The 27,591-nt window shown below is 52.4% G+C and overlaps 11 protein-coding genes across 11 annotated transcripts; 7 read left to right on the top strand and 4 right to left on the bottom strand.

The window, feature by feature from the left end:
* Nucleotides 1-1,381: 1,381 nt before the first annotated feature.
* J4E90_003574 (uncharacterized protein) lies at nucleotides 1,382-2,744 on the top strand (the record flags this gene model as incomplete). Its single annotated transcript, XM_051433142.1, has 4 exons — nucleotides 1,382-1,531; nucleotides 1,589-2,042; nucleotides 2,092-2,478; nucleotides 2,536-2,744. 4 exons carry the CDS (start codon nucleotides 1,382-1,384, stop codon nucleotides 2,742-2,744), a joined length of 1,200 nt encoding a protein of 399 aa, XP_051293040.1.
* A 1,611-nt stretch (nucleotides 2,745-4,355) lies between these two features.
* J4E90_003573 (uncharacterized protein) lies at nucleotides 4,356-5,465 on the top strand (the record flags this gene model as incomplete). The annotated part of the gene is made up of 1 exon (XM_051433141.1): nucleotides 4,356-5,465. The coding sequence occupies one exon, from the start codon at nucleotides 4,356-4,358 to the stop codon at nucleotides 5,463-5,465; it is 1,110 nt and encodes a 369-aa protein (XP_051293039.1).
* A 282-nt stretch (nucleotides 5,466-5,747) lies between these two features.
* Nucleotides 5,748-8,345, bottom strand: J4E90_003572 (uncharacterized protein; the record flags this gene model as incomplete). Its single annotated transcript, XM_051433140.1, has 1 exon — nucleotides 5,748-8,345. One exon carries the CDS (start codon nucleotides 8,343-8,345, stop codon nucleotides 5,748-5,750), a length of 2,598 nt encoding a protein of 865 aa, XP_051293038.1.
* A 1,101-nt stretch (nucleotides 8,346-9,446) lies between these two features.
* On the top strand, nucleotides 9,447-10,495 carry J4E90_003571 (uncharacterized protein; the record flags this gene model as incomplete). Its single annotated transcript, XM_051433139.1, has 2 exons — nucleotides 9,447-9,623; nucleotides 9,674-10,495. The coding sequence occupies 2 exons, from the start codon at nucleotides 9,447-9,449 to the stop codon at nucleotides 10,493-10,495; spliced, it is 999 nt and encodes a 332-aa protein (XP_051293037.1).
* A 1,592-nt stretch (nucleotides 10,496-12,087) lies between these two features.
* Nucleotides 12,088-14,088, top strand: J4E90_003570 (uncharacterized protein; the record flags this gene model as incomplete). The annotated part of the gene is made up of 1 exon (XM_051433138.1): nucleotides 12,088-14,088. One exon carries the CDS (start codon nucleotides 12,088-12,090, stop codon nucleotides 14,086-14,088), a length of 2,001 nt encoding a protein of 666 aa, XP_051293036.1.
* Nucleotides 14,089-15,108: 1,020 nt separating this feature from the next.
* On the top strand, nucleotides 15,109-16,572 carry J4E90_003569 (uncharacterized protein; the record flags this gene model as incomplete). Its single annotated transcript, XM_051433137.1, has 1 exon — nucleotides 15,109-16,572. The coding sequence occupies one exon, from the start codon at nucleotides 15,109-15,111 to the stop codon at nucleotides 16,570-16,572; it is 1,464 nt and encodes a 487-aa protein (XP_051293035.1).
* Nucleotides 16,573-16,849: 277 nt separating this feature from the next.
* Nucleotides 16,850-17,913, bottom strand: PHB2 (Prohibitin-2, subunit of the prohibitin complex (Phb1p-Phb2p); the record flags this gene model as incomplete). Its single annotated transcript, XM_051433136.1, has 3 exons — nucleotides 16,850-17,185; nucleotides 17,237-17,661; nucleotides 17,736-17,913. 3 exons carry the CDS (start codon nucleotides 17,911-17,913, stop codon nucleotides 16,850-16,852), a joined length of 939 nt encoding a protein of 312 aa, XP_051293034.1.
* Nucleotides 17,914-18,615: 702 nt separating this feature from the next.
* On the top strand, nucleotides 18,616-19,936 carry J4E90_003567 (uncharacterized protein; the record flags this gene model as incomplete). Its single annotated transcript, XM_051433135.1, has 2 exons — nucleotides 18,616-19,251; nucleotides 19,304-19,936. The coding sequence occupies 2 exons, from the start codon at nucleotides 18,616-18,618 to the stop codon at nucleotides 19,934-19,936; spliced, it is 1,269 nt and encodes a 422-aa protein (XP_051293033.1).
* A 590-nt stretch (nucleotides 19,937-20,526) lies between these two features.
* J4E90_003566 (uncharacterized protein) lies at nucleotides 20,527-22,203 on the bottom strand (the record flags this gene model as incomplete). Its single annotated transcript, XM_051433134.1, has 3 exons — nucleotides 20,527-20,709; nucleotides 20,779-21,621; nucleotides 21,673-22,203. The coding sequence occupies 3 exons, from the start codon at nucleotides 22,201-22,203 to the stop codon at nucleotides 20,527-20,529; spliced, it is 1,557 nt and encodes a 518-aa protein (XP_051293032.1).
* A 2,183-nt stretch (nucleotides 22,204-24,386) lies between these two features.
* J4E90_003565 (uncharacterized protein) lies at nucleotides 24,387-25,630 on the bottom strand (the record flags this gene model as incomplete). The annotated part of the gene is made up of 4 exons (XM_051433133.1): nucleotides 24,387-24,649; nucleotides 24,705-24,738; nucleotides 24,837-25,516; nucleotides 25,570-25,630. 4 exons carry the CDS (start codon nucleotides 25,628-25,630, stop codon nucleotides 24,387-24,389), a joined length of 1,038 nt encoding a protein of 345 aa, XP_051293031.1.
* Nucleotides 25,631-25,881: 251 nt separating this feature from the next.
* J4E90_003564 (uncharacterized protein) lies at nucleotides 25,882-27,451 on the top strand (the record flags this gene model as incomplete). The annotated part of the gene is made up of 2 exons (XM_051433132.1): nucleotides 25,882-26,144; nucleotides 26,200-27,451. 2 exons carry the CDS (start codon nucleotides 25,882-25,884, stop codon nucleotides 27,449-27,451), a joined length of 1,515 nt encoding a protein of 504 aa, XP_051293030.1.
* Nucleotides 27,452-27,591: the final 140 nt, after the last annotated feature.

The following is a 27,591-nucleotide window of genomic DNA, read 5'->3' as shown; positions in this document are numbered from 1 at the left end:
GTCATGTCATGCCTTGTGCATGGCGTATGAAGGGATAGCTTGTCAGGAAATTCTATTGGCATTCTTAGAAGTGCCGGTAATATAGGGCTCGCGTGCCATAGCAAACGTGGCTATGCGCGTATGCTTACGACTTTAGTATGGAAGACACACTTGGGTTGACTTGACAAGATATTCTGGTGTCCGGCGCTGAAGATAAGCTGACTATTGGGAGAGACGTGTAAGCTCCTTCTTGATAGACTTGCTTTTCAAGCACTTTTTCGGCTCTCCTCTTTGGTCTTTGGAAGTCAATTTGAAGTTGACTTATGCTGGAGTTCAATCACGCTGTTCCCTCTCATTCGCATCGGTAGAACTACGTCTTCCCTCCTTAATCAGAAGCAAAGTACCTAAGTAGGGCGTCGTAGTCTCGGACGGGCAAAAGCCGTGAGGGGCTTTCTTGATTCGAGTGACACGGAAAGCGTGCTTACCTCCTGGGCTAAGTGACAAAAGCGATGAGCTAGCTCTTCGACCAATGTTTGTGAGCTGACAATGACTGCCCGAAGCTTGGAATTTCAGGATCTAGAAGGCGTGGAGGCACTTGCATGTCGACAGTGCTGAATCCTACGGTCAAATCTGCACGTGAACGGCCGATCACATAGTATCCGTAGCTATTTTACCTGGGATGTATCGATAAGAAAAGGCTAAGCTTTTTGGGAGATATAGGGACATGGGCATATTGACCAGGAGTCTCCAATTCTGCGGCAACCCCATGCGGCAATGTATCTCCGCCCGTGGCCTTGGATACGAAAAGGTGAATCTAGGCTTCTGGTGCATTGTCCAAAGCACGTCGGTAACGGGTAGCGGGTCGAGTAACCCCGACCGGTCAAACTGTTGTGCCAAGAAGGCACAGCGGCTTGGTGTGCATCGGGAAGCAAGGAACATACGACAAGCGCAATCGAAGTACCGTATGATAATTTAGCCTACAAGTTGCGCGCAACAAACTTTCGGTATTGAAGAATGATCCAATGAGCGAAAGGTTCTTCGTCAATAGTCATGAGCGTGCTTCCTCTGACGCAATTGAAATCCGTTGCGCGACTCCAAGGGCGGGGTCGCGATATGCCGACACCTTCCAACCCCACGGGGTCATTGCGCTTAGCCTCATCGCCGGCCTCTCTAACCCTGGGCTAATTGAACGCCATCGGCCCTCTTCCACCATGCCATGCCGCAAATGGTTTCCCAGCGAGCCGCATGATGACGAAAATGCCGCTTTATGGGTTCTGCCGAGATAATCTAATATTCTCTTTGCCGGGACGAGAACGGTCAAGGGTTTATCCGGACAGCTGCTTCATATAATGGGGCAGTCTCCGCGATTGAGAGATGTACAGTCGGTCAATCTCACATCAAGATGCCATCTACATCCATCTTCCTGGCTGCTAGCGCAGCAGTTGGCTGTGCTTTCGCGCGGACAGTACCTGAGTCTGCACAGGTCGTTGACCAGAAGAGCTTCAATGTCTTGGAGACAGTCCCACCACCTTCTGAGGCTAATGCGACATCGGTACGTTTTTCATCTCTACATCCTCATGAAGCTCGAAATGATCTAACAACGACATAGCTCTTCGTTTGGCCCAGTGTGACGGCCGATTCTCTTCTGGAGAAGCCTTTCCACATTTATGATGAGGAATTCTACGACGTCATCGGCGAGAACCCTTCGTTGACCACCATCGCAACCTCAGAGTCAGACCCGCTCTTCCACGAGGCTGTTACGTGGTACCCTCCGACAGAGGAGGTGTTCTTCGTCCAGAACGCTGGTGCGAAGGCTGCGGGTACCGGACTGAACAAGTCTTCCATTATTCAAAAGATCAGTCTTTCGGATGCCGAGAAAGTCAGGAATGGATCCCTGGAGGCAGCACCTGTCACTGTCGTCGACACCTCAACCCCCCAGGTTATCAACCCTAACGGCGGTACCAACTACAAGGGCAACATTATCTTCGCCGGTGAAGGCCAAGGTGATAACGTGCCATCGGCATTGTACATGATGAACCCTCTGCCACCGTACAACACCACCAGTGAGTATCCCAATCACCCAGAAACAAAGATTGAAACTAACCATCCCAGCTCTTGTGAACAACTACTTCGGTCGTCAGTTCAACTCGCTGAACGATTTGGTCGTTAACCCAACAAATGGCGATCTTTACTTCACCGACACTCTCTACGGATACCTCCAGGATTTCCGTCCCGTACCCGCTATTAGAGAGCAGGTGTACCGGTACAACTTTGACACCGGTGCGCTAACCGTTGTTGCTGATGATTTCGGTCACCCCAACGGAATCACCATGTCGCCCGATGGCAGGAAGGCTTACGTCGCCGACACTGGTATTGCAATGGGTTTCTACGGTTACAACTTCACCGCCCCTGCGTCGGTCTACTCGTTCGACGTCTGTGCGGATGGTACCTTTAGCAACCGCAAGACCTTCGCCTACCTTCCCGTTGGTATCCCTGATGGTAAGTTTCGCACGTGGACATGCAACCTTGAATGCAATCGCTAACGTTCCATGACAGGTGTACACACCGACTCCATGGGCCGTGTCTACACTGGTGCCGGAGATGGTGTATGGGTCTACAACCCTTCAGGCAAGCTCATTGGAAAAATCTACACTGGTACGACAGCAGCCAACTTCAAGTTTGCGGGAGAAGGACGGATGATCATCACCGGTCAGACCAAGCTATTCTACGCGACCCTGGGCGCCTCTGGAGCACCCATTCAGTGATCGACGAATCCGTCAATGTCACTGTCTAGATTACTGAAAGTATACCATAATGTGTTGTACCGCACAAATAGACAAATAATGTAATTTGAAATATCAGAGCTGCACAATGCCAGAGATTGAATACTGCCCAAGTGACAATGCTGCCCAAGAGGACTCAAAGATGCAACGTACTAGTACCTGCGTTCGGTGTGTTCTTGATCAGGTTCGCCTTGCCGAGGCCAGAGTTCGCCTGCAGGCCGCTGTTGCATGGTGGCGTTCACTAAACATTCACTAATTACCTATTGGCCCCCGGGGGTTGGAGTCCAATGCGCAGGTTCGCAAAGCTGCACGTGACCTTCAGGCCTAGCATCAGGGGAAGCTAAGCCCATGAGGCCCGAGAAAAGGGCCGCCACCTCCAGTCGGCGTAACCCCGGACCCCATGGAAAGGTAGCCTCCCGGCTCCTACATTGCTAAACGCCACCTCGACACCAGACAAAACACGAAGCGATACAGCACTGCCTCCTCTTTGGCACCTGAGCAGGTTGGGTCTCATCATGCAACGCTGCTGGAATACACATTCACGATTTCGAAGTGCGCAAATCTTTCACTGATCAAATGATGCAAAGACCGCATTTTGTTCATGCCGCGTGGCTCAGCGACTGAACAGCACGCCGTCTGCTTGGCACATGGTCACAGAAACTAGAAGCTCTGAACCGCGCTTCCCCCATACTGCAGGTACTTCAAACTTTAAATCACGTACTGCAAGCAAAGAGGTCCAAGCAGGAGGTATCAAACCGACGCGCTTTCTACATGACACCGGGAACCAAGTATTGGTATCGTCCGTTAGTGGAGGTCGAAGAAGCGCATGAAGCTTCTAGCCCTGTGTTTCCTTTTTTGTCGATCCGGAGAACCTTCCATCGACTGTGCATGGACAAGAAGAGGCACCGACGATGGTACCGAGATCATCCAGGCCTCACGTATAGTATCCGAACGCGAGATGTGAAGGGGTCAGAGGTTCATCGGCTGCTGGCCGTTGTAATACCCATGGCAATATCTTACAGATAATACGGTCCAGATCATCATACGATGCTTGATCGTAAAGCCAAGGGGTCTTTCAAGGAAAATAGAATTGGACGGGGACATGCTAGCTACGGGAAGCTGACCAGGCTACAGGAGCGAATCGCAACCTGACATCGCGTTGAGGATTAGCAGGAACGGACCGATATCTGATTGCGATTCAAGCTAGCGTGGCTTGAATCCCATTCAACTCCCACCAATGGGGGCTTTCACGCAAGCGAACATGATGTGTCGCCAAGCAAAGGAGGGTCTCATGAGATGTCTTCCGCCCTCCCCGGACGAAACAGACTGTCAGTGTGAGGGATTTGCTGGGTCGGTTTCCGCGTGGACCAGGATCGGTATGTCGTAAAGCCCCTGCGGTTGCGGCTCAGTACGGCTGAAATCGAGATAGGTAGCATGGGAAGGTTCAGATTACCCATTCATGGCGATACCCCGGTTACACCGAACCTAGCTGGACGCTGAACAAGTCTTGTGGAGGCGATCCCCAGATCCGCTTTCAAACTCCACCTTTCGCTTCGTTGACTGCTTTTTCCTCACACATTCTCTTGCCTCACGATGGCAGTCGACATCGTGGTCTCCAAGACCATTGCGGCCGTCTTCCTGAGCATAGCACTTTACAACTTCCTCGAACTTAATGTCTACATTTTCACCTTGTTCAAGAGACGGAGCGGGCTCTACTTCTGGAGCTTCACCATATCGACATGGGGCATCGTCTTCAACGCCATCGGCTACACGCTCATGCACCTCGCAAATATTCCGCAAAAGAACATTTACGCCACATTCATCCTGGTAGGATGGTGTGCGATGATCACCGGACAGTCTGTTGTGCTTTACTCGCGACTACACATCGTGATGCACAATAGGAAGAAATTGAAAGCCGTCCTGGTTATGATCATTACCAACGCCATATGGCTCCACATTCCCATCATCGTCCTGGTCTACGGAAACAATTCCGACAACCCCACACCCTTCGTACAGCCCTACCAGATCTACGAAAAGATCCAACTCAGTGTCTTCATCGCCCAGGAACTCATCATCTCCGGCCTCTACGTATACGAAACGACGAAGCTCCTCCGTATGGAACGTACGATTGGAAACTTTGGCACGAAAAGCCTACTCCAACACCTCATCTTCGTCAACTTGCTCGTCATCCTCCTGGACTTCAGTATCCTAGGCCTCGAATTCGCGGATATGTTCGAGATCCAGACATCGTGGAAGCCGCTCGTGTACAGCATCAAGCTCAAGCTCGAATTCAGCATCCTTAACCGCCTCGTCGCTCTGACTCGGAACGCTCGGAGTGGATGTGCTAGCTCGTACAGCAACGGAGGAAACAGGTCAGCGGCCGTAGCGCTAGGAACGGTTCGAGGAACGGGACATCAACGCTCCGTTTTAGCCACAAACACGGAGCACCAGGAACAATGGGAGGTACACGTTACCAGCGGAAAAGCAAACAACGACCAGCTCCCCTCGACCGTTATCAAAACAACAGAGTTCACGGTCCAGAGCCATAGTCGCAAGGACAGTGACGATAAGATTAGCTTTGCGGGGAGCAAGGAGGAAATACTGGCACACTCGGCGGCTCACAATACTCAAGGGAGTACGTCGTCGGCGTCGTCAGATCACATTCAATATAACGGACGATACGATAGCCAGCCCTGGCAATAACCCGAGACTGCGTGTCCTCTTGCGCATGCGGTTGTTACGAGTTTCTTTGATACCAATAGACTTTTACTTTGTTTCCTTTAATGACACGAATGTATGAGAATGCGATGTATTTACATTTAATACTGGTAGATTTCACTAATGTTGAATCTTTCCACACATACTATCCAGTTGCCTGACCTGAGCTCACAGTGCAATTATCCGGCTTGAGGGACTAGACACGCCCCCTTTACTAGGAACTATGTTTCCGACCAGATTCTTCAGTCGCTCACTATGTAGGCTAGGCTACTCTTCTGCAGTGTCGAACTCGTCAGTATCGGAGTCTTCGACAGCAGAATCATGGCGCTCGTGTTCAGACGCAACCGAGTCTGTAACGATGGGGCGAGGCGATGCTAGCGCCAATTTCCCTGGCTCCGAGAACTTGACTGAGGCCACCGAGCGAATAGGACTAGCCTGATTATGATGCGCTTCGTCCCAGGCCGACTCGTTTGACGAAACTGAGGAAGCTTCAACAGTCGAGACATAGCTCTTAAGCAGAGGCTCAGTATCATCACTCCACTCGCTGTCCTCGTACCCTGGAGATAAGTCGTATATTGGTGAGGGGTAAAGTGCTGATGAGCATCCCAGCTGTGGCGTCGCAAGACCAGGGCCGATGCGGGTTTCGGAGATTTGTGCGTTCCGACCGTCAAGCGACAGATCTAGAGGGTCGAATGTTATACCGAACGCGAGGGGCTCCGGGGAGGGCTCTCCGATATGACATGTTTCAGTGTCGGTGTGCTGTAGCTCTAGGAGTGATCGGTTATGCAGTGGGTCAGCTGAAAGCTCGATAGTGTGCTCTGTACATTCTTCGACGCCTGAGAGTGAAGCCTCGATAGACTCAATTTCAGTGTGGTCTCCAGAGTCCAAGAGCCAAGTATTGATGGCTTTAAAAGGGTTCCAGAATCCCGACTTTCGGTGATCTCCTTGTATCTTCGCAGCTACCTCAATACCGGATGCTACGGCTGTGATGGGATCCACCAGATCATCCGCGCTAACCTGTAGGAGCTCATCATCAAAGGACTCTGGAACGTTGTAGATACCCTCCTCATCAATTAGATTAGCGTAGTCAACAGGACATGAGAACTTCTCCGCCCCACGCTGTAGCCAGTCAGCAAATTCGCGGACAGCAATATCCGGCCTTCCACGATATTGACCGCAGTATTTGGCAAGCTCCGCAGTAGTGATGCGCGACTTGCTCGGAAACTGGGCCTGGAAGGCTAAAGCGAAACGATGGATAGCTTCTGAGTTGTATCGTTTACAAACGTCGTGATCAAAGAGGCGCTTGAAGGTCATGATTGAGCTGGCTTTGCTTGTGTAGGAGATATCGAACTTGCGCTCTACACGACCAGCGCGATACAGTGCTGGATCAAGCTTCTCTGGATGGTTTGTCGTCATGATAATTATTCTCCCTTCAGTGGCATTGACACCATCAATGACGTTAAGCAAGCCCGAAAGGGTTACTGATTTGGGTGTAGAATCCGTGGTTTCAGAGTCCTTCGTTGTCTTCTTCGGATCGGTTGCGTTAGCGAAGTCTTCAGGCTCACCTAGGACTTCTAGAGTAGCCGCCTTTATAGCTTTGACTTGGTCGAGCACCCTGTAGTTTGCGACACTTTGTTTTTCCATGAATTGTGCCAGCATGGTCTCCAGCGCATTCATCTCGGGCTTCTCTTCAGTGTTCCCAGAACCTGACGACTGAGACTTAGCTCCGGGTTGCGCATCTGACTTTTGTGCGCCTCGGTTACCGACGTCGACCCCGACGCAATCGATATCTTCAAGGCCAATGCAGCTCCGGAAAGGAACTCGACTAAAAGCTTCCCTTAGGTCATAGTCATCCATACCTTGTAAGTTGATGATATACAGGGGCACATTCATGTGCGAGGCAATCCCAGCCAACAGCGACGATTTGCCAGTACCTGGTGGGCCTGCGAAAAGGTAACCATGTCGGTAGGGTCGACCGCTGTTCTCATACCAAGCCTGGGAGTCTTTATGGAAGAACATCTCGATGTCCTGGGTAATATCCTGCATCATCTTTGGGTCAAGATCGATAGAGGAAAGAGGACGCTTGTTGCGCTTGGACTTCTTGTCTCCATGCACTCCCATTTCGACTACGGTCAATTTTGTGCTTTCCAAAACCTGCTTTTGAACATCCTCAAACAGCTCTGTGATAGGCTGTCGACTGTGTCCCCAACACCGAACGGTGATGGATCCCGAAGGATCGGGAAGACTTGTGAAGAAGTCATTAGTGCGCAACCGTTCGAGCTCTGATTTGTCCGCAGTGCCAGAGCGCTGAATCTCAAGCATGAACAATTTGCCTTTGTGCCAGAACGAGCCTTCTGTCTCTCCAGCAACAAGCGAAAGCTCGCCTGTAACCGCACGGAGTTGATGCTCTCCGCGAAAACGTCGAAGCTTCCGGCTTTCTTCAGCCTTTTCACGCGCTAGAGTCAGCAAACCGCCACAAAGTACACTGTCATAACCACTAATGGTAATAGAACTAGTGACCTGTGGCTTTACCTGATTCAAAAGCGCGCTCAGTATGACTGGAAGCTGTACACGAGCAGCATTGAGAGCGGCACATGTCATGATCAGGATCTGGACATCTCGACCTCCAGTGCGCTCTTTGATGGCATTTCGGGCAATATCATAGAACTCTGAGTTCATGTAGTTCATGATCCAGGAATCTTGACCTCCGCTGAGCACGCCAAACAACCATGACTGGAAAGTCGTTGGAGGAGTGTTGATAGCTTGTTCTTTTGCCGCGTCGTCTTTTGGTGCTGAGAACGAAGTAGACTTATCATGTCGGACTTCTTGAGGGGCAACCCCAGGAATTCTGCATGATTTGCACATGGTTTAGCGAAGATACCTCTAAAGCACTCACCAGGAGGGTCAGTAAGATCTAAAGTGGATGGCAGCTGCTGCCCGTCGAGAGCGAAGTAAGACCTTTGTAGTCTGGCATGGATCTAGATATGTTTGCAAACAGCAACGCAGCTTTTGACAGTGCGCTGACATTGCCTACAGTGTCATCTTGAGACGTAATTGGTGTTAACACAACGATATGCTGTGGCTTCGTGTCGCGAAGGTACTGTGAAGAGTTGGCAACGTCGACAATGTTATGTTAGTTTTTTTATTAGCACTGCCTCAAGTACTTGAGATGAGGCCATGATACGGGTCGATCATCTGCGGGCGTCATGGACTCGATATCGCGGTTTCTGCGCACGATGTCCACCTACAAAAAAGCTAAACAGGTCTGCAACCTACATCAACATGAGAACATGCAAAGTAGATAACCTAACGTCGATGTAGGCTCTAGACCTGTTCAGGTTGTTTCTTGTATAAGGTGGCGACAAATCTGAGCTCGTCATTGCTGTTCCGCATCAGGCTCGGCTATCTGTGAGGCCCGACAAGCACTTCGGGTGAGCGCAGTGCTGGATTGGACAGAGAGCTATTTAAGACGAGGTAAGACCGTGTTTCTACACTTCATCATCGGAGAGAAGCTAGGTATCATAAGTCGCAGAAGTGGTGAGTCCCGCCGATGCGTCGTGTTCGAGCGAAGGTGCCCGAGACACAGAAGAAACGGCCTAGCGAACAGCAGCCCCCACCGGCTGAACCACAGCCGAACTATCACTCCTCAGACACCACGCGTCTCGAAATGAAATTCGCATGCCTCATAAGGCATATTTCGTCCAATATTGCATGAAAGCCAGTTCTCGCCCTCTACCAAGCATCATGCAAAGGCCACTGGGCACTCGACACCTCCACCGGCTATCGCGGGTTACGAAGCCTCGCTGTAATTGCGCTTCCTTGATTCCCTGCTAACGACATATCCTGCTTCAGGCTGTCCTTCGCGCTTCTTTCCTTCTGTCGTTACTGCTGGTCAGCATGCATCGTTGTTGAGCAATGATTTCCTCTTCTTTTTTCTCGATCCTTTCACTCTTTTCACTATGTCTAATGCACAATGCCGTCGGTGCGCAGATGCTGGGATCGTGGTCGCCAAATCATGGGGGGTTTGAGAGACGACAGAACGGCGATAATAATCGTAATGGACAAAACAATGGACCCGACAACAGCGCGTTCACGATCGTCAATGGAAGAATATTTACACCTGGCTTAGGAATCATCCTCGCAGTAGGTGGAAGTGTCAAGACGCGCGATGCTCCTGCTAACAAGAACACAAGCCCCAGCCATTTACGCCTATGGGCGGCGACTTCCTTCACATCGCGCTCGATGTCTCAGGCGATGGCAAACTCCAAGTGCCGCCACGCAATATCGCGGACCCGCTCACCCAGGTCTTTAACTTTACGCTCTTCCTTACATCTACGGTTACGCAGAAGAACTTCACTATATCGAACATAACGACGTCCACACCACCACTCGCAGACATACTAGATCAAGAGAGTGGTCAAACAGTCAAGCACATCAACTTCGAATGGCCTGAGTGTTTGGTCGGAGACAACAACGAGGATGAGGGTTCTACTGCGAGGGGGGACTACAACATCAGCATACACCAGAACTATCGACTGAATGGCGTGGACCGATACACCATCTTCAATCTTCCCATCAGCGTTACGAATAGCATTCAGCGTTTCCCTGGTGCCTCGCAGCTTACTACGAAACCCGCTCCCGGACCGCTCAGCGCAAATGGTGGACGAATGCCCTGCGCCATGATCGAAAACCCGTTGGTCGACTTCCAAACTCAGGTCAACAGCGTTAACAACCCACCGGGCACGCCTATGCAGGACATTGAGATTGAGACAAGCGGAAGGAGTGACGGTGGTCAAGTTGGAGGAAATGGGGCGGATGACGGATCGGGTGGGAGGGGAAGTGGGAACACCAATGGTAACGGCCAGGGTGGTACGAGTGGGCAAGGCGAGATCGCAGGTCCAGGCGGTAACGCTCAACTGGGAGCGGCTGTGCGGATGTCGGGGGAGCAATTCTCGATACTAATGATTGGCATGTTGGGAGCGGTCGTAGTGATGTGCACCTCAGTTAGTTTGTAGTCGCTAGGTAGTGGTCCGCAGCCATAACGACATGATGATACCACGATTCAAACGTGCATGCTTTGTGCCCAGTGGGTGATGAAATTTGTAATGATGCACAGTCTCACAAACTGCAGTACGAGGCTCGCAGCGTATGCGCTGGGCGGCAGGTTCACGCATTCGAGATTGTAACAACATCTGATGTCCACGACGAGTTTGATTGATTCTAGATGTCCGACATTGTGGTGGAACCTATCCAGCTCCTCCGATATATGCCATGATGCCGTAACTCGTTGTCGATCGTATCGCGTTCCCCGGTGGCGACGCGCTTATTTGGCCTCGTCGAAGACGTAGGTGAGGTGGCACTTTCCGCAGTACTGGCGGTTGTGCATGGCGGCCATGAAGACACCGGCACCGCACTCGGCCTGGGGGCACTCGCGGCGGAGGCGCTCGATCTTGCCGTCACCGTCGACCTTGTAGTACTTGAGGACCGCTAGCTTGGTCTTCTTGCGCTTGTGCTTGATCTTCTTGGGAGTGGTGTACACCTTCTTCTTGCGCTTCTTGGCTCCACCACGGAGGCGGAGGACCAAGTGGAGGGTGGACTCCTTCTGGATGTTGTAGTCCGAAAGAGTGCGGCCATCCTCGAGCTGCTTTCCGGCGAAGATCAGACGCTGCTGGTCCGGGGGAATGCCCTCCTTGTCTGGGCGGTGTTAGACGCGAAACCGGCGGTGGAATGATGTGTCGCTACATACCCTGGATCTTGGACTTGACATTGTCAATGGTATCAGAGCTCTCGACCTCGAGAGTGATGGTCTTGCCCGTGACTGGGAGATTGTTAGCCGCTGAGTTCTAGGTGGCGCCGCGCATGCGATCAGGGCGATGATGGCGGCGCAGCGTGTGTGCGGGTGGTAACGTACGGGTCTTGACGAAGATCTGCATCTTGAACGCTGAGCCTCTCTTCGAGATGCTTTCCTCACGTAGATGCAAAGGTTGCGGGGAGAAGGGACCAGAGGAATTCGAAAAGTACCAAAATCAATGTGGGCGGGTCCGCGGACTGCCAGGCGCCCCGTGCGTTTCGCAGATGCGCTATCGCCGTCTCAGCCTAGCCTCGCTTCTGGTGCATGGGCGGCTCCGGGTAACCTTGGAACCATGTCGTTGCGGCGGCAACGCCAGATAGAGCTCAATGTTTACCCGACCCGGTAAGGCATTATACATCGTCATATCCTCCTCCGCATTTATCCTCCACTTTGCTACTCATCTCTCGCATCCACATCTCTTTGTTCGTTTCAACTATCGATTGCTGCTTTAGCGACTGCTACTGATCACATATCTACCAACACACATATACACACGCACAGGCTTCGGCCACACACTTACTTGACGCAGGCTACTGGGAGACTGCATCTGTACTGAGGATTCCATAAGGATACTAACCGCCCGGCGGAGCGCCGCTTGCACTGCGTGAGGTAAGTCGTTTTCTCTCAACTCGAGGCTTCCATCTCATCGTGGTCGGGCCATCACATGATATCAGTTGCTAACAACATATCAGTTTCGGACACCACAGGACTATCCCCCTCCTCCAGAACCGACTCCGGACTCCACCTGCATACGAAATGCTGTCCACAAATATGCCAGCCGGCATCCAGCGCCAACGGATTCAGCACCGCCGACAACTTTCGACACCAGCTGTTTTTGACGCACCCACAGTACGAGCACCACCTGCTAAACTACAACGACGCAACCGAAGCGGCATGAGCTTGGATCTACGCGGCCTCAACCTAGACCCCATCCATGCCGCCCGACAAGCCCAACACCAGGACTACACCCAACGACCAGGACCCTTCGACACACCCACCTTCCAGCAGGAGGACAGTACGGTAAGTAATACTAACAATCTAGGACAAATACCACAGCAATCTATGCAAGTAGCGCAGCCGCTAAGACAGCCCCAGCCGGGCCCCCAGGATTCCTTTTTGGCGTCCCCAGTACAGATCTCTCCCATCACACCGCGGACTCCACGACGGACACTCCGTGCGCAGTCTCCCCAGCAGCCTCCCTCATCCCCCTCTAAACCCCCCACTGCACAGCAACTGAAAGAACTCCACGAGCACATACAGTCAGTGTATGGCTCAAGTGGACAAGTCTTCATTAACATCCTCCCAACCCCCACTGCGACACCGCAAAAGCCAGCGCAGCTACCGAGCCATGATTCGTTTGGCGCAACTCAGCACCCAAGCTTCACTGCTATGGGTGACATCAACCTCGAGCCAACCTCCAGAGCCATGACTTTCGACTTTGACAACCCAGATGCCGACATGGGTTACGAGTCGTCCTCTTACTACACATCCGATGCTTTGTCGCCATCGCCAGTTTCTTCGCCGCAACAGCAGAAAGACATGCACTCTTTCCTAGAGAACATCGAAGAGCACCAAGAGATGATGTTTTCGCACACACCAGCTCTGTTGCCCACACCGCAAACTTCAATGTCGATCAACGGACTCCCCATGGACTCATTCTCCCAGCCTCAGATCTTCAACGACCTTGAGGTTGACGCGAGCTTCGAGTTCACTGGCATCGCACCTGAAGAAGTTGCGCGTTACATCAGCGAACAAGATACCACAACTGGCAAGTGGACCTGCCTCTACCATGGTTGCGGCAAGGTCTTCGGACGACGAGAAAACATCCGATCGCACGTTCAAACCCATCTTGGCGATCGTCAATACAAGTGCAATGGATGCGGCAAGTGTTTTGTTCGCCAGCATGACCTGAAGCGCCACGCAAAGATCCACTCAGGCAACAAGCCCTACAAGTGCCCATGTGGCGCCGGGTTCGCACGACAAGATGCCCTCACGCGCCACCGTCAGCGTGGTATGTGTGTCGGTGGGTTCCCTGACGCAGTCCGCCGACAAGCCAAGCGTGGCCGACCGAAGAAGAATCGTCCAGACATGGAGCAGCGTGTCGAGAAGGCCAGCAGGTCGCGGGCACTAGCATCCGCAGCACCATCCTCAGCTGGCTCGCCGTACTCAGAAGCCCGATCGCCATCACCACTCGAGGGCTACGAACCAGCTCAATCGCAGGACATGCCCCAGCTTCTGTCCGACTCGCAAAGCTACGACTCCATGAACGCTTCAGCGGATCCCTTCAGGTTAGTTCTTCAACCACACTTTGTCCAATACAATACTGATACATGTAATAGCTTTGAGGCCTCATCAAGCCCATTCGCAGACGACGCACAATCGAGCTTTGCGTCTGCCAACTACTCAAGCGACGCTGCGTCAATGAACATCCTCCAACAGCTCTCTCAACACTCGCATACGCCTCCCATGTCACCCGCCGACATGCGGCCCGCTTCCGCAGGGTCCGCAAACGGTTCGAGCGCGCCAGTCCAGTCCAGCCCTCTGAAGGCTTCGTCGTCACCATCACGGTCGTCTGTCCAGTCTCATCAATTCACAACACCACCGACATCGCCAATCGAGCCCAAAGACGCTCTCGATGAGTTGTTCGACACCATGCCTGACACCTCATACTCTCAGTTCGACCTTGAGATGAAGGCAATGGGCGACTTTACCTCATTGGACTCCTCATCCTACGACCTTTTGGACTTCACCGTATGAATATTCCTACTCGACGCGACGACGCCACTGCGAGGCTGTATGATAACTGTTATGGATTACGACGTATAATGACTCGGCGTTTGCGAAATCTCTGGAAGATGGTTCAACGCATTGCTTTCAATTCTTACTTCTGGGCAGGCTCTCCAAGATCTTGACAGGATCTAAGATCATTCTTAGGAAAGGATCATGTTTCGCTTCTGGTTTTTGTTACTATAGGGGCCGCACGACGTGGGGATCACGCTCTTTTGGCAGGCACAATTGTTATTTCAAAACGGCGTATATGGTTTGGCTATCTCGACGATTGAACGTCAGAACTAGTGCAGTATTTCTGCTAGCGATGCATCGATATGAACGATGAGCGTTTATGTAGCAATGCGACAATGTTGGACGTCTTGTCAATCGACAAATATAACTTCATCTTGAAACATCACTATCCAGACAGATTCTTTACATGTGATTCCCTGGTCAACCAACAAGCTGACAAAAAGCAAATCATGTATCTGATCTATCGAATTGGGGATGGTCGTCACAGGAACGCAGAAGCGCTAAGTCGTCACGGCAATTAGTTGACGTCACGACATCTGATCGCGCGCACCCGTGTTCGCGACGCGCCAGCCCCCGATCCCTTTCACCCCAACCTTTCCAATTTCATACAGTTTCAGATCGATACCCTGACGTCGATTCCAGATCGGATCTATTGACGCACCAGCACCTGCCAGCCACTTAGAATGGCTCCCGAAGGTGCCGTTCTCCACTGTCTCGATCGTACCTGCAGATCAGGACGACATCTATGATGTAGATGCATGGGTCAGACAAAGCCCCCTATGATGTGGCATGGCATTTGCTATGCGATTAGGTCGGCGATCCGGAATAGCGATGATGTCGGTGCAGGGATAGATTTGAGTCTGTGGGCTGTTGCGATGTCAGTATAGATGTAGTGTGCCGTCGTTCATGTTAGAGGCCATCCACATCCATACTCTCGGCGCTACTCCTAGCACCAATTACACACTCTTTGAAGCCATGGCTCAGACTACCACTAAAGCGCATACCCTACACTTTTCCTATGACAACGACGATAGTTGTGCCCTCACAGCTCTCATCAATGATGTCCGTTTCCACGTCACTGTCGACCCCAAGGTACTTCAGAAGTCCTCTGAAAAGCCTCTCTACTATGAATACCTCGACAAGATATCTGCGCTTCGCGAAGCCGACGAGCGCGAAGAGGAGCTAGCCGAAGAACGAGAAGCCAAAGTGAAGAGCAAGAAGAACAAGAACAAAGACCGACAGGGCTCAGAGGGAAAGGATAGCGGCATCGACGTCACAGCCGACTCTGACGACGAATATGTGGAGGACGACGTCTCAGAAGCAGGAGAAGACGCCGATCAAGACTCCGCGAGCGCAGGCGTCGAACTGCGAAACTGGATCCTCGCCTCCTTCTCCGAAATCACAAACACCTACGCACCACCGAATCGCGAACCCGAAGAATCCACCCTCTACGAATGGTACCACGGACCGACATACTTCTACACGTTGCAAATCGCCAACGGAGAACTCTCACCAGAACTCTTGGAAACAACATCCGACCTAGAAGCCCAAATCGAAGCCCTCGTCCCCCGCATGAAAGTCCCCAAATACATGCAAGATTACAAGCTCCCTTGGCTTAACGCCAACGATCTGACCGTCGAGTCAGAAGTTAGCATGCCACCCCCCGCACACCCAGGCCAAGTCCTCCACAAAGAAACAAACGAGACGTACTTCTTCAAACCGGTCGTAGCCGACCAACCCGACTCTGTCAAGCGTGAGATACAGATCCTGCGCAAGATCGAGAAACTAGATCTGGATATCAAGTTTCCCCACCTCCGCGGGTTTGTTGCTCAGGGCAATAGCAAGACAGAAGTCATGGGCTTGTTGTTAGAGAACATCGATGCGCCAACGCCGTTGACCAAGTTGCTCAGGTCGTCGGTGGACGAAGAGAAGAGGCGTGTTTGGAGTGAAAAGAGCGCGGCGTATGTGTCATTGCTTCACGACAATGGTATCATTTGGGGTGATGCGAAAGCAGACAACTTCATGGTCGACGCGAATGACGAGCTTTGGATCATTGATTTTGGAGGCAGCTACACGGAGGGCTGGGTGGATCCTGATATCAGTGAGACGCTTGAGGGAGACGATATGGGGCTTGAGAAGATTCAGGCTGCGCTCGAGGATCCGGATAAGAATACGGCGGATCTGGGGTTGGTTGATGAGGAGGAGGATGGAGAGGCGGTGGTGGAGCAGGGGGTGAGTGAGCAGAGTAGTAGTAGTGTCAAGGAGACGGCTAGTACGTTGTTTGTTACGGAGAAGTCGGCTGGTGAGGAGGTTACGAGGACGGAGAAGAGAAAGAGGGCTGTGGACGAGGTTGAGAGTGAGGTTGGTGAAGATGGAACTGAGCTTGCTGGTGGAGATGAGGACGAACATGCGGAGAAGAAGAGGAAGAGCGAAGAGTGATACCCCTATGTAGTACTTGCGCATTAATACGATTACCCTTTCGACACATTCTTGCTTCCATCCTCTTCATGTCATTTTTGAGTGGTATGCCTGGCCCATTGCATACACCTCTCGTACCATGAGGACAGCCGGGTTGAGTTGGAGTACTTTGTTGTTATTCAGTCATGAGTGGAAAGCTACACAATTGCACGCTTGCACCTCGCTTTTCCCAGAGATATTTATACATGGCGTTGTCTTCGAATAGTATTTCCTCAGAGACGCATTTCGCCTCATCTTCTTACTTCCTGTTCGCCCTCTGCTCCTTATCCGCTGTGGTTTGGCTGATGTCCAAACCAAGACCCCTGCTGTCGAGGTAGACCTTGTTTGCGCTCTGTTGCAGAATCTGTGCGATATTCCTTGCGTTCTCGAACTCCCTTAGATCAACGTAACTCCTGCTCTTCTTGATGGCGTCACCAATAAGCTCGGCAGATCGGGCCTCACCCTGGGCGCGGACGACTGTGGCTTGCTTCTCCTGGCGGGCTTTGTCGACGACGAAGGCGGCACGCTGGGCCTCTTGCTGTGCGACTTGCTTGGCTTCGACTGCGGCGGTGAACTCGGGGGAGAAGGCGAGGTGCTATTTAGTGTTAGACCATGGTGGGGTAAGAACAGGTGGGCGGCAACTTACTGTTAGAGAGACATCGTCGAGCATGATGTTGAACCTCGCTGCTCTTCGGACCAAGTTGTCGCGTACCAGCCTACTGACGTTCTCACGCTGTGTGATGAGCTGACTGGCATTGAACTGCGCCACGACGCTCTTGAGAACCTCGTTGACGATGGATGGCAGAACACGCTCATCGTAGTCGGTGCCCAGTGTCCTGTAGATCTGCGGCAGAGATTCAACCCGCGGTCTTGACAGTACACGGCAGGTTATGTTGACCATCTGCAAGTCCTTGGTGCCGGTGAGGGAGGCGACGTTTCGGGGTTTGGCGCGCACATCGTAGGTGATGGGGGTCTCGAACCAGGGAATGCGGAAGTGGGTTCCTTCGCTGTAGATTTCCTTCTGGACGCCGCCTACTCGGGTGTACTTGATTGCTCGGTGACCACCGTCGACTGTCGCAAGTCAGCATCATTCGTATTGTGGCCATTGGAAGGCCCTAGGAGAGAGCTCTTTGAAGAAGACGTACCGTTGAACAGAGCATTGTTCGCCATCCAGATTCCACCACCAACTAGTACCAGACCTCCAAGACCTCCAAAGAGGCCCTTCGGTGGTCCGCCGCCGCCCGCGCCGCCGAATCGAGAACCGCGTCGAGTGAGCTCATTCTGGATGCGCGCCCAGGCTTCCTTGGGATCCGGTGCAGACATGTTGGCCGTGAGGGTGAGGGGTTGGCGTGGGGTGCGTGAGACGTGTAGGCGGCGACGATGGCGGATGCAGCTCGGTCATGAGGTAGTCGACGATGAGAAAATGGTAGTCGGCCAATCACGACTCCCGACCGCACCGAACCGCCAAGCAAACCTCCGCATTGCTGTATCGCGGTGGCTAGACCCTTTTGCGACTATATTCTCGGTCATTCGTGCATCGCTTGAAACATTCCATCACTGTCGTACCCACAGGTCGAATGTCCTCGCGGGCTTGACGTCTCATCTTAGATGGTGGCTTACCAGAGTTGTCGCAGTATCTCGGCGCATAGACCACCCAATCAATGTCGTAGGTAGACCCGTCTTAAGCACAGCTGTCCATAAGCTCCCCCATCTCCATTCGGTTTCGTTCCTGCCCATCTGGCGGCGGTTCTTCTTTTCTTGTGCATTGCCATCGTTTCGTGATACCCGATTGTTTCTTTCACTCTCGATTAATTGACTTGCGACCGTCGCGTGAACCATTGCGACGCAGGTGAAGCTACTATCAGCCAGGCAGGAGGTACGTTGGTTTACTGCTTTAGCTCCAATTCGACAGCCCTCTGACAAGACTCCAGATAGATAGACTACGTCCGAGTATAGTCGAGCAACCAATTGCACCCTGAGTCGGACCTCATCGTCAACCCGAGCACCGCATTGCGCCCCTCCAACATGCGCATCACACCGCAATCGCTGCGGACCATTGCCTGGTCGACCCTCGCTCTCTCCACAGCGCACGCCCAATATGTCATAGACAACCTCAGCTTTGGCCAGAAAGCTGGCCAACAAATCTCGCCCGATTACACGACAGTCCCTCACTTCGTCATCCAGGGCTCAGACGACTATGTACCCCAGATTCTTTCCGACAGAATTATCCTCACACCTCCCTACCCTGGAGGCAAGCGTGGTTCGATATGGGCGCAGGACCCCCTACACCACAGCGGCGACTGGACGGCCGAGTTGGACTTCAGAGCGACTGGCATGGAGCGTGGAGGTGGTAACCTGCAGTTGTGGTACATCAAGGACTCACAAGCGCGGGAGACACCGGCGAGCCTGTACACGGCTCCCAAGTTTGACGGACTGGTACTCGTCATAGACCAGTATGAAGGACACGGCGGCTCTGTTCGCGGTTTCCTGAACGACGGGACCAAGGACATCAGGGCTCACCCTGACCCTGACACATTGGCCTTTGGCAGATGCGATTACGCATACAGGAACCGTGGAGAGCTTACTCCTATCAAATTGCACCACGCAGAGGGTTTCCTAGAAGTCATTGTAGACGGGGAAACCTGCTTCAAGACCAACAAGGTATGCTCTCAAACCCACGCGCTCAGATACACACCACTAACTATCCCTCTAGGTCGATCTCCCTGAAGGCTACTACTTCGGTGTAAGCGCCTCCTCCGCCGAGAACCCCGACTCCTTCGAAGTCCACAAGTTCGTCGTCTCTACCACCAACTCGTACACGCGCGAAGAGCCCAACTTGAGCAAGAAGGACTACATCAACTCCCAGCAACAACACCAACAACAGCAAAACCTCGCCGCCCAACAAGGCCACGAGCAGCAGACGCACAAGCAGAACCAAGGGCAGCAGAACTACGGTTCCTCCACCTCCCAGCAAGACATCCCCAAGATGCTCGAAGATGTCCTAGCAGGCAACATCCGCTCGCAACAAGACCAATTCGCCGACCTCCACAACCGCATCCAAATCATCAACAACCGCGTCTATGAAATCGCAGAAACCGTTACACTCATCCACAAGGAGAACATGGAGCGCTGGGAGGAACTCCATCGTCGCATTGTGCCCATGGATGACCGCGCCGCGGCCACAATCCGCAACATGGAAAAGGTTGAGCGCACGACTATGCAGATACTGCGAGACATCGAGAACAAGGATTACAAGGACATGATGCAGCAAATTCATCACGCCCTGGACAGGAACCACGGACACGTCATGTCGAGTTTGCCTGGTATGATGGGTGATGGTAAGTGATACTTCTCTATCCGGTGCGTTTTGAGAGAGTAGTAAAGCTAACTTGGTATCACAGTTGTTGGCAGCCACGGACCCAGCCTAATGACCTTCTTCTTCATCGCGGTTGCTGTTCAGATTATGATCACAGGTGCTTATATCGTGTACAAGAAGAGGCGAGGTGGTGCGCCCAAGAAATACTTGTAAACCATTCTCCAGGGGCCTGGTATCAGACCAAGAAACGTGCACACATGTGGGTTGGAGGATGTGTACTATACGCTGTACTTGATAAACCCGTTGTTCTCGGTGTGTTGTTTGTTAGCTGGCATGGAATACTGTATGGTATTGCTTATTGCGAAAGCAGCCGGTGCTCTGTATACGGCGTTTGGCTCATGACTTGTGAGGAAAACAAGCAGAAGCACGGACTTTGTACGCAGGTTCATATTCAGATTGTAAATATCTTCTATGCAATTCGTAACCAAAAGAAGAACTCCATCTATGCAGCAGGGAAAGAAAACATGTCAGACGCTACATGCTCTATGCAGCGTATCCCAACCATATATATGCACCTTACCCTCCATGACAACCAAAGCAAATCCCCCGTCCTTCTCAACCTATACGCTCATCTTACGCGGCTCAAGCAGCAACTTACCCTGCGGTCCAGATTTCTCTTGAAACCCTTCCGTCCTCGAGAACACGCGTTGACCGCGTAGCCAAGTCTCCCTCACAACACCCTTGAGCGTCTTGTTCTCATACGGCGAGACCTTGTTGCGGAAGAGCATGGTGTTTGGTTCGACCTGCATTACCGTTAGCCCACAGCCCATCCGTAAATAGAGGGAGGGAAGAAAAGATTGGAAATCGCATACCAAGAACTCAGCCTCATCGTCAAAGACAACAATATCAGCATCAAAACCCACACTGATATCGCCCTTGCTCTTCTCCAGCCCAACCTGCTTCGCCGTATTCCTACAGCACCAGCGTACGATTTCCTCGACGCTGAAGTCGGGATTGCGCTTTGTGCCTTCGGTCCACAGGATAGGTAGACCGAGGCCCACGCTTGAGATGCCGCCCCAAGCGCTGAAGAAATCGCCTTTTCCTTCTGGTCCTTGGACTTCGGTCTCGCTGCTCTCACCCGTTTTCTTAGGTGCTAGATGCGGAGGTAAGAGTTTGATTTCAGGCGTGCAAGGCGAGTGGTCTGAGACGACTGTTTGAATTACACCATCAGCCGTGTCTTGGAGCAGTTCCTCCCAGAGACCATCTTGGTTAGACTGGGAGCGGATAGGTGGGCAGCATTTATGTCTTGTGTCGCCTTCTTGGATACCTTCTGATGCGAGGGCGAGGTAGTGGAAACATGTTTCTGCTGTGATTTTGATGCCGTCGGCGCGCGCTTTACGTAGCATGGGGATGGCTTCTATGGCAGAGAGGTGCACGATGTGGAGTTGCAGGTCCGGGGCGAGATGGGCTAGCGAGAGGATTTCGGCTACGGCGCAGGTTTCGAAGGATGGCGGGCGGGATTGCAGGAATGTGTCGTACGAAGTTAATGGGCCTTTGGGGGCGAGTGGAGGAAGGGATTGTTGCACGTCGTCACCTACAGAGTCGGTGATGGGTGGGATCATTTCGGCGTGGAACATCAGTGTTGTTGTTGCGTCTTTGAGTTCTAGGAGTGCCTTTTCGATGTCGAGGGATGAGACGGCGGGGAATTCGTCGACCTAGGGAGTGGTTAGTGTCACGTGCTAGGGTGCTGAGGTAAATATGCTCACTCCACTGTCGCACAGGAAACCCTTGAAGCCCCGAACACCCTCCTTGACTAAAGCCTTGAGGTCTCCTGAGTTACCGGGAATGATGCCACCGTAGAAGCCTACATCAACCCAGCACTTTCCATGTGATGCTTCGCATTTGATCTTGAGGTTCTCAACAGTAGTTGTAGGAGGTATAGCGTTCAAGGGCATGTCAATGACAGTTGTGACACCGCCGAATGCTGCAGCTCGGGTACCAGTCCAGAAACCTTCCCACTCCGTCCGACCAGGCTCGTTGAGGTGAACATGGGCATCAACTAGGCCAGGTAGTAGGATGTGTGGCGAGTAGTCGGTGTAGGGGGTGCCCTCAGGGAAGTCTGTAGGAGGAAGTACTGAGTGGAAGATGGAAGTGATCTTTCCTGTGAGGTTTGATACAACGATGGTAGCCTCAGTCAACCGACCAGCAACAACTGCTCTTGATGAGGCAAGAACTGTGATGGCTTGAACGGGTTGCTCGTGGGAGACGGGTGGAGGCGTAGTTGCGTGGGGTGCCATGATGCCAAGTTGGAAATGTAATCGACTGTGAGAAGACGAAGAGAAGAAAAGAGTGCGCAAAGAAGTCTGAAAGTGCTCAGCTCCGTGCTAACAGCAAGAGCTATATACAGGAACAAGCCCCGAACTCGGCAAACGCGGGGAAGAAGGTGGGCGTCTCCGGGTGAGCTGCAGATAAGCGTTGATAAGGCACGTTTGGTGTTGCGCCTAACAGATGTCAAAGAGGAAAGTAGGTTGTATCTTGCTGAAAGTTGGCCAAGCGGTACTTTCAAACAGAGAAGACGTTTGAGAGAAGAGATGCGCTCAGTAAGTCGTTATCAAAAACGCCAAAACCTGGGGTACAGGTTCTTATCTACCCGTTGGTATGGGCCAGCCCAAAGATCCTCTCGGGGCATTGTAGCCAGAATATGGGTCAACTAACATGGCGTCAGGGGACTGTGGAGCATCGGCGAACCCTGGAATACACGTTGCTCGATTCTATCGAGTAACTAGGGTGGAGGTAGTCTATCGCGGCCGCCTTAGCCATGCATCTCGACCCTGTCTCCCGTTGGTCGGTTTAGTGTAGATACGAGGCTATTCGCCCCGGTACTGTATGCTCTCTCAAGATCGGGCATGTGAGATATTTGCTGTCTATATTGGGCGCGCATCATGAGCTGTTTCTCAGTCATCGTTGCTCGAAGATTAATTTTCCGAAGACTGGGTAGAGCGTTGGAATCGGTAAACTTCCTAAACGTGTTGCTGCACGTTGTGGATGGTGTTGGGGGACGTGCATGTGTTACTGATAAGCAGCTGCAAGGGTATTGCTGCACGCGATAGGCGCACAGTAGATCGCGCGATTAGAGCCCTCAGACTAGCGCAGGGTCAACGGCGGAGCGTCATACTTCTAGAATCTGGGACCCAGGGCCTCTGTGATATTTTATTCACTGCTTTCTTCACGGTTTGCGTAAAGATTGGAGATGGAAACACACTCTTGTCATGAAACGCTCGTTGACATAGAAGGTGCGAGTTCGAAGACATCGGAGTAAGGCCCGATTCCATCGGAGAAGCTAAGCATATGTCAGCCAGCGTACCTCCCAACACGACCTTCCCATTACTCGATAGAAATCGAGTAAAGGAAATACGATGCGCCGAAGACTGAGGCCAGCCGTTGACTAGTCCAATGCGAACGCCCTGACTGTTCGGGGCTGGCCGACAGCCATATTATCAACCGAGAACCCGAACGCGCCCGGGTCATGCTGGTGCCGTTCTTCTACCTACTTCGTCCAAGCAAGCGCGACTACACCTGGACATTTTACTGAGACCTCGAAATGCGAGGATATGTATAGATGTGAAGAGACGGTCATACTGTGGTTTCGGGGGGGTCCGATGTTCTGTCATGCTATGATCGTCAGTGTGAGTCGTCTATCGCAAGCGGCGAACTACGGCACTGAAGCCCTGTCCTCAGGGTAACTATCGAGTAACGAAAACTCGACGCCTCTCGGTTTCTGGAATTTTCAGTAGCGCGCCAACACGACGGACGTCGCAAAGACGATCGCTGCTCTCGACTCGCTCTGGCCACCGGCAGGCTCTGCAGGCACGATGGGCCGAACTGTCTCTACATTGGCTGCGTGCGCCTACGGGCAACTCAGTGTACTCGGAGTAGCGGTAAGGACCCTGCAGCTGCGCTTCAACGCCGAAGACAAGTTTTGCTTACGTTTGCCCGGGTGATTCAAGGCCTGTTGCTCAGCATGGTACGCAATGGTCCTAGCCGGCATGTCAAACGGGCTGCTGCGTCCACCTCATACCAGATAAAAACTAAACAGGCCTAAAGCCTACATCGACGCCAGGTCACCTATCTTGTAGGTTTTTATGTTGATGTAGGCTGCAGACCCGTTCAGTTCTTTTCTTGATTGACGTGCGTCCGACAGCGGCTCGGTGATCAGCGTCGACAGGCATAACTGCATGTCTGACGCGTACTTGTTTGTCTGTGAACGGTGCCTGTAATATTCATGCACTGGCTGCCACATTCAGAACGGCAGGCAAGTGGGAAGATCAGCTCAAAGCGGTTCAACGAATATTGGTAAGCTGGTATTGTGTGACTTATGAGGGAGGGCCAGCAACACCTGTAGCTTCTTTGAGAGCTTCGCTAGCTGAATATGATGACCCCGTCCCCAAGCAGCCTAGCAGCTAATGATGTACACCCAACCTCACTTCTTCAGCGTTAACTGCTTCTTCTGCGGGAACGAGGATGGCTTCGACACTTTGTTAGCTGCCAACAGAGTTCGTGAGTTGTAAAGACTGGCTTGGAGTCCATATTCTGCAGCCGTCTCGCGTCTGAGATCCAGATAAGTGTAGGCGTCTGGTTTGTAGTAAATGGTCCTGCCGACGTTGATGAGACCCATGGTCTCAAGCTCATGGAGTACTCGCAGTACATCGTCAGCGTCCAGGAAGTCCTTTGTGTAGACACAGACTATGGAGGGTATTTCGTCAGTAGTTGTGCACTACCTGTCGTACGTCAAACTTACTTAGTCGCTCGTCCTTGCCGTCGTCTGTGGCCACCTTGCAGGTACAGCCAAGTCGATTATCGATCACATTCGCGACAACTTGCTTCCAGACCCGAGCAACTTCCACAGCTTTGGGGAACAACATCCACTAACACCAGTTAGTGATCGGAAGAAGTGAATGATCGGGCAGCTAATGGAACTTGCCTTTCCGGACAGAACATGCGTGTCCTTTGCAAGGTCTGAGATCCGTTCTTGTAGAGCTTTGCTCTCTTGGAGGAGCTGTTTAGTGACCATACCCCTAGGCCCCTTCGCGCCTTCTTTCTGGATGTCGCGGCGGGTCTGGAGCGACTGTTGAAGCAACTCCGTGCCACGCGATGTAAAGTCTTGAACACGTGGCGAAGGTGACTTGTCGCGAGGGTTGCGATACGGATTAGCAGCCCAGATCCAGGGACATGTAGAGATGGAGGTTGTATATGGAGGAAGTCGCCTGACAAAGTCATCAACAGGCTCGCCTAGCTGCCACGCATCATCTTGTCCTTCCAAAGGATTGAACAGTTCAAGGTTCGAGGCTGGCACGGGCGAGGGCTCTCGCTTCCGCTTGCCTTGTCTTGCCAATCGCTCCTGCTCCATAGCTTGGCGATCGAGACCCGACATGTCGAAGGTATTAGCCTTTACCGCAGGTTGCTTGTCTGACACAGCTCCATCTGATGGTGGTGCTGATGTTCTTGCAGCAGCCGCGATTGTGTTCAGGTCTTTAGCATGTGCGCGCCAGAAAGGCCCGGTCTTGAAGCTTTCACACTTTTTTGATTGGTGTTGTTTTTCATCCTCGTCACCTAAATCCACCGTCAGTCACATATGGAGATGAGCTGGAGGTGTTCAAACTTACCATAGAAACTGCTATCATCTGAGATCCACCCTTCTCCGGACACAGTATCCTCCTCCGCCATCTTCCGCACTGTGAGTACTGTCGCAGTTCATGCCCTGCCCAGGTGGGGTTTGAGCAATGTGGAGAATGTTTGCTCGACTTGACGCGATATGACGAGCGATGGTTACACGGATGGGGAAGGAACGAGGGACGGCGGACAAGGGTATCCCTGCAGCCCAAACGCGCCCGCGACCACTATACGCGAACGCGTCGGCCAACTCCTTCACCCCCAGCATCCGCGTCCTCACAACATACACCTCCAAATCCAATCGCATGACTTCCGAGATGCCGCACTCAGTTACGCCGGAATCGACGCCCGCAGCGGAGTCCTCAGCGACAGTGTCCCAGACGGATGCTATCAAACCCGAGCCGGAGACGCAAGATGTTGCAATGGAAGACGCACCCACAGCCGCCGCGGTAGAGAAGCCCAAGGTAAACCTCGAGGAGCTCTTCGACGATGAGGATTCAGACGAAGAGTTTCCTTCGAGCGCGCCAGCACCTACGTCGCAGGAGGATGCCTCGCAACCCGCACCAATGTACGCCCCACCTACCAACACAATGTATTCATAACACTTGCTGACACCGATACAGCAAGATCACATCGAAATCCTCCTTCTCCGACTCAGACGTCATGCGCGCATTCTACCAACGCCTGTTCCCCTTCCGTCCCCTTTTCCAATGGCTCAACCATTCCGCAACACCCAGCAACGACTTTGCACACCGCGAATTCGCCTTCACCCTACCCAACGACGCATACCTACGATATCAATCTTTCCCAACAGCCGATCTCCTGCGGAAGCAATGCATAAACATGCTGCCTTCTCGTTTCGAAATCGGTCCCATGTACAGCACAAACCCGAGAGATAGGAAAACACTGCGGAAAGCGAGCTCGTTCCGTCCTTTGATGAAAGAGCTGGTCTTTGATATCGATATGACGGATTACGACGACATCAGAACATGTTGCACGGGTGCGAGCATCTGTCTCAAGTGCTGGGGCTTCATCACAATGGCCATCAAGACCATCGATGTTGCTCTACGGGAAGACTTTGGCTTCAAACATATCCTCTGGGTGTATTCTGGTCGTCGAGGAGCCCACGCCTGGGTTTGCGACAAGCGCGCACGAGAAATGGACGACCAAAAGCGCCGCTCCGTAGCCGGCTATCTCGAACTACTCAAAGGAGGAGACCAGGGCGGCAAGAAGGTCAACGCGCGACGACCTCTACATCCTCATCTCGAGCGTAGTCTGGCTATCCTGAAAGAGCACTTCCAGACCTCCATCCTCGCTGAACAAGATCCCTGGGCCGCGGAAGAAAAGTCCGCGCACCTCCTCGACCTCATCCCAGACCCCACGCTCAGAGCAGCACTAAAGAAGAAGTGGGATTCTGCGCCCTCCCGCCCCAGCGCATCGAAATGGGCCGACATTGACGCGTTAGCCAAATCTGGCGCCTTGTCAAAGACGCCCAAAGACCTTCTCGAAGCCAAGCAAGACATCATCCTAGAATACACATACCCCCGTCTCGATGCCGAAGTCTCCAAGAAACTCAATCATTTGCTCAAATCGCCTTTCGTCATTCATCCCGGAACTGGACGCGTCTGTGTTCCAATCGACACAAGGACAGTGGAGGACTTTGATCCGTTGAGTGTACCAACAGTCACGCAATTACTCCAGGAGATCGACGATTGGCCAGGCGAAGAAACCGACAAGAAGATACAAGATTGGGAGAAGACCAGCTTGAAGCCATACGTAGATTACTTCCGACGGTTTGTCGCGGGCCTAGTGGACGAGGACAAACCAGCGCTGAAGAGGGAAAGGGAGGAAGGCGCCGATGCCATGGAATTCTGATGACATACCGTTCACCAAGAACATGAGGGCATGTAGGGCGCCTGGCGTTGGGTAAGAAAGAAATGAATATGTATGCCGCATCTCGACGTTCTCAATATCTACCCGCTACCATACTCCCTCCAAGATTCCACACCCCACAT

This window comes from Alternaria incomplexa, assembly GCF_024043165.1.
Source record: "Alternaria incomplexa strain BMP 0042 chromosome Unknown scaffold_4, whole genome shotgun sequence".
Lineage (NCBI taxonomy): Eukaryota > Fungi > Ascomycota > Dothideomycetes > Pleosporales > Pleosporaceae > Alternaria > Alternaria incomplexa.
This window is presented reverse-complemented; position numbering and strand designations above follow the sequence as displayed.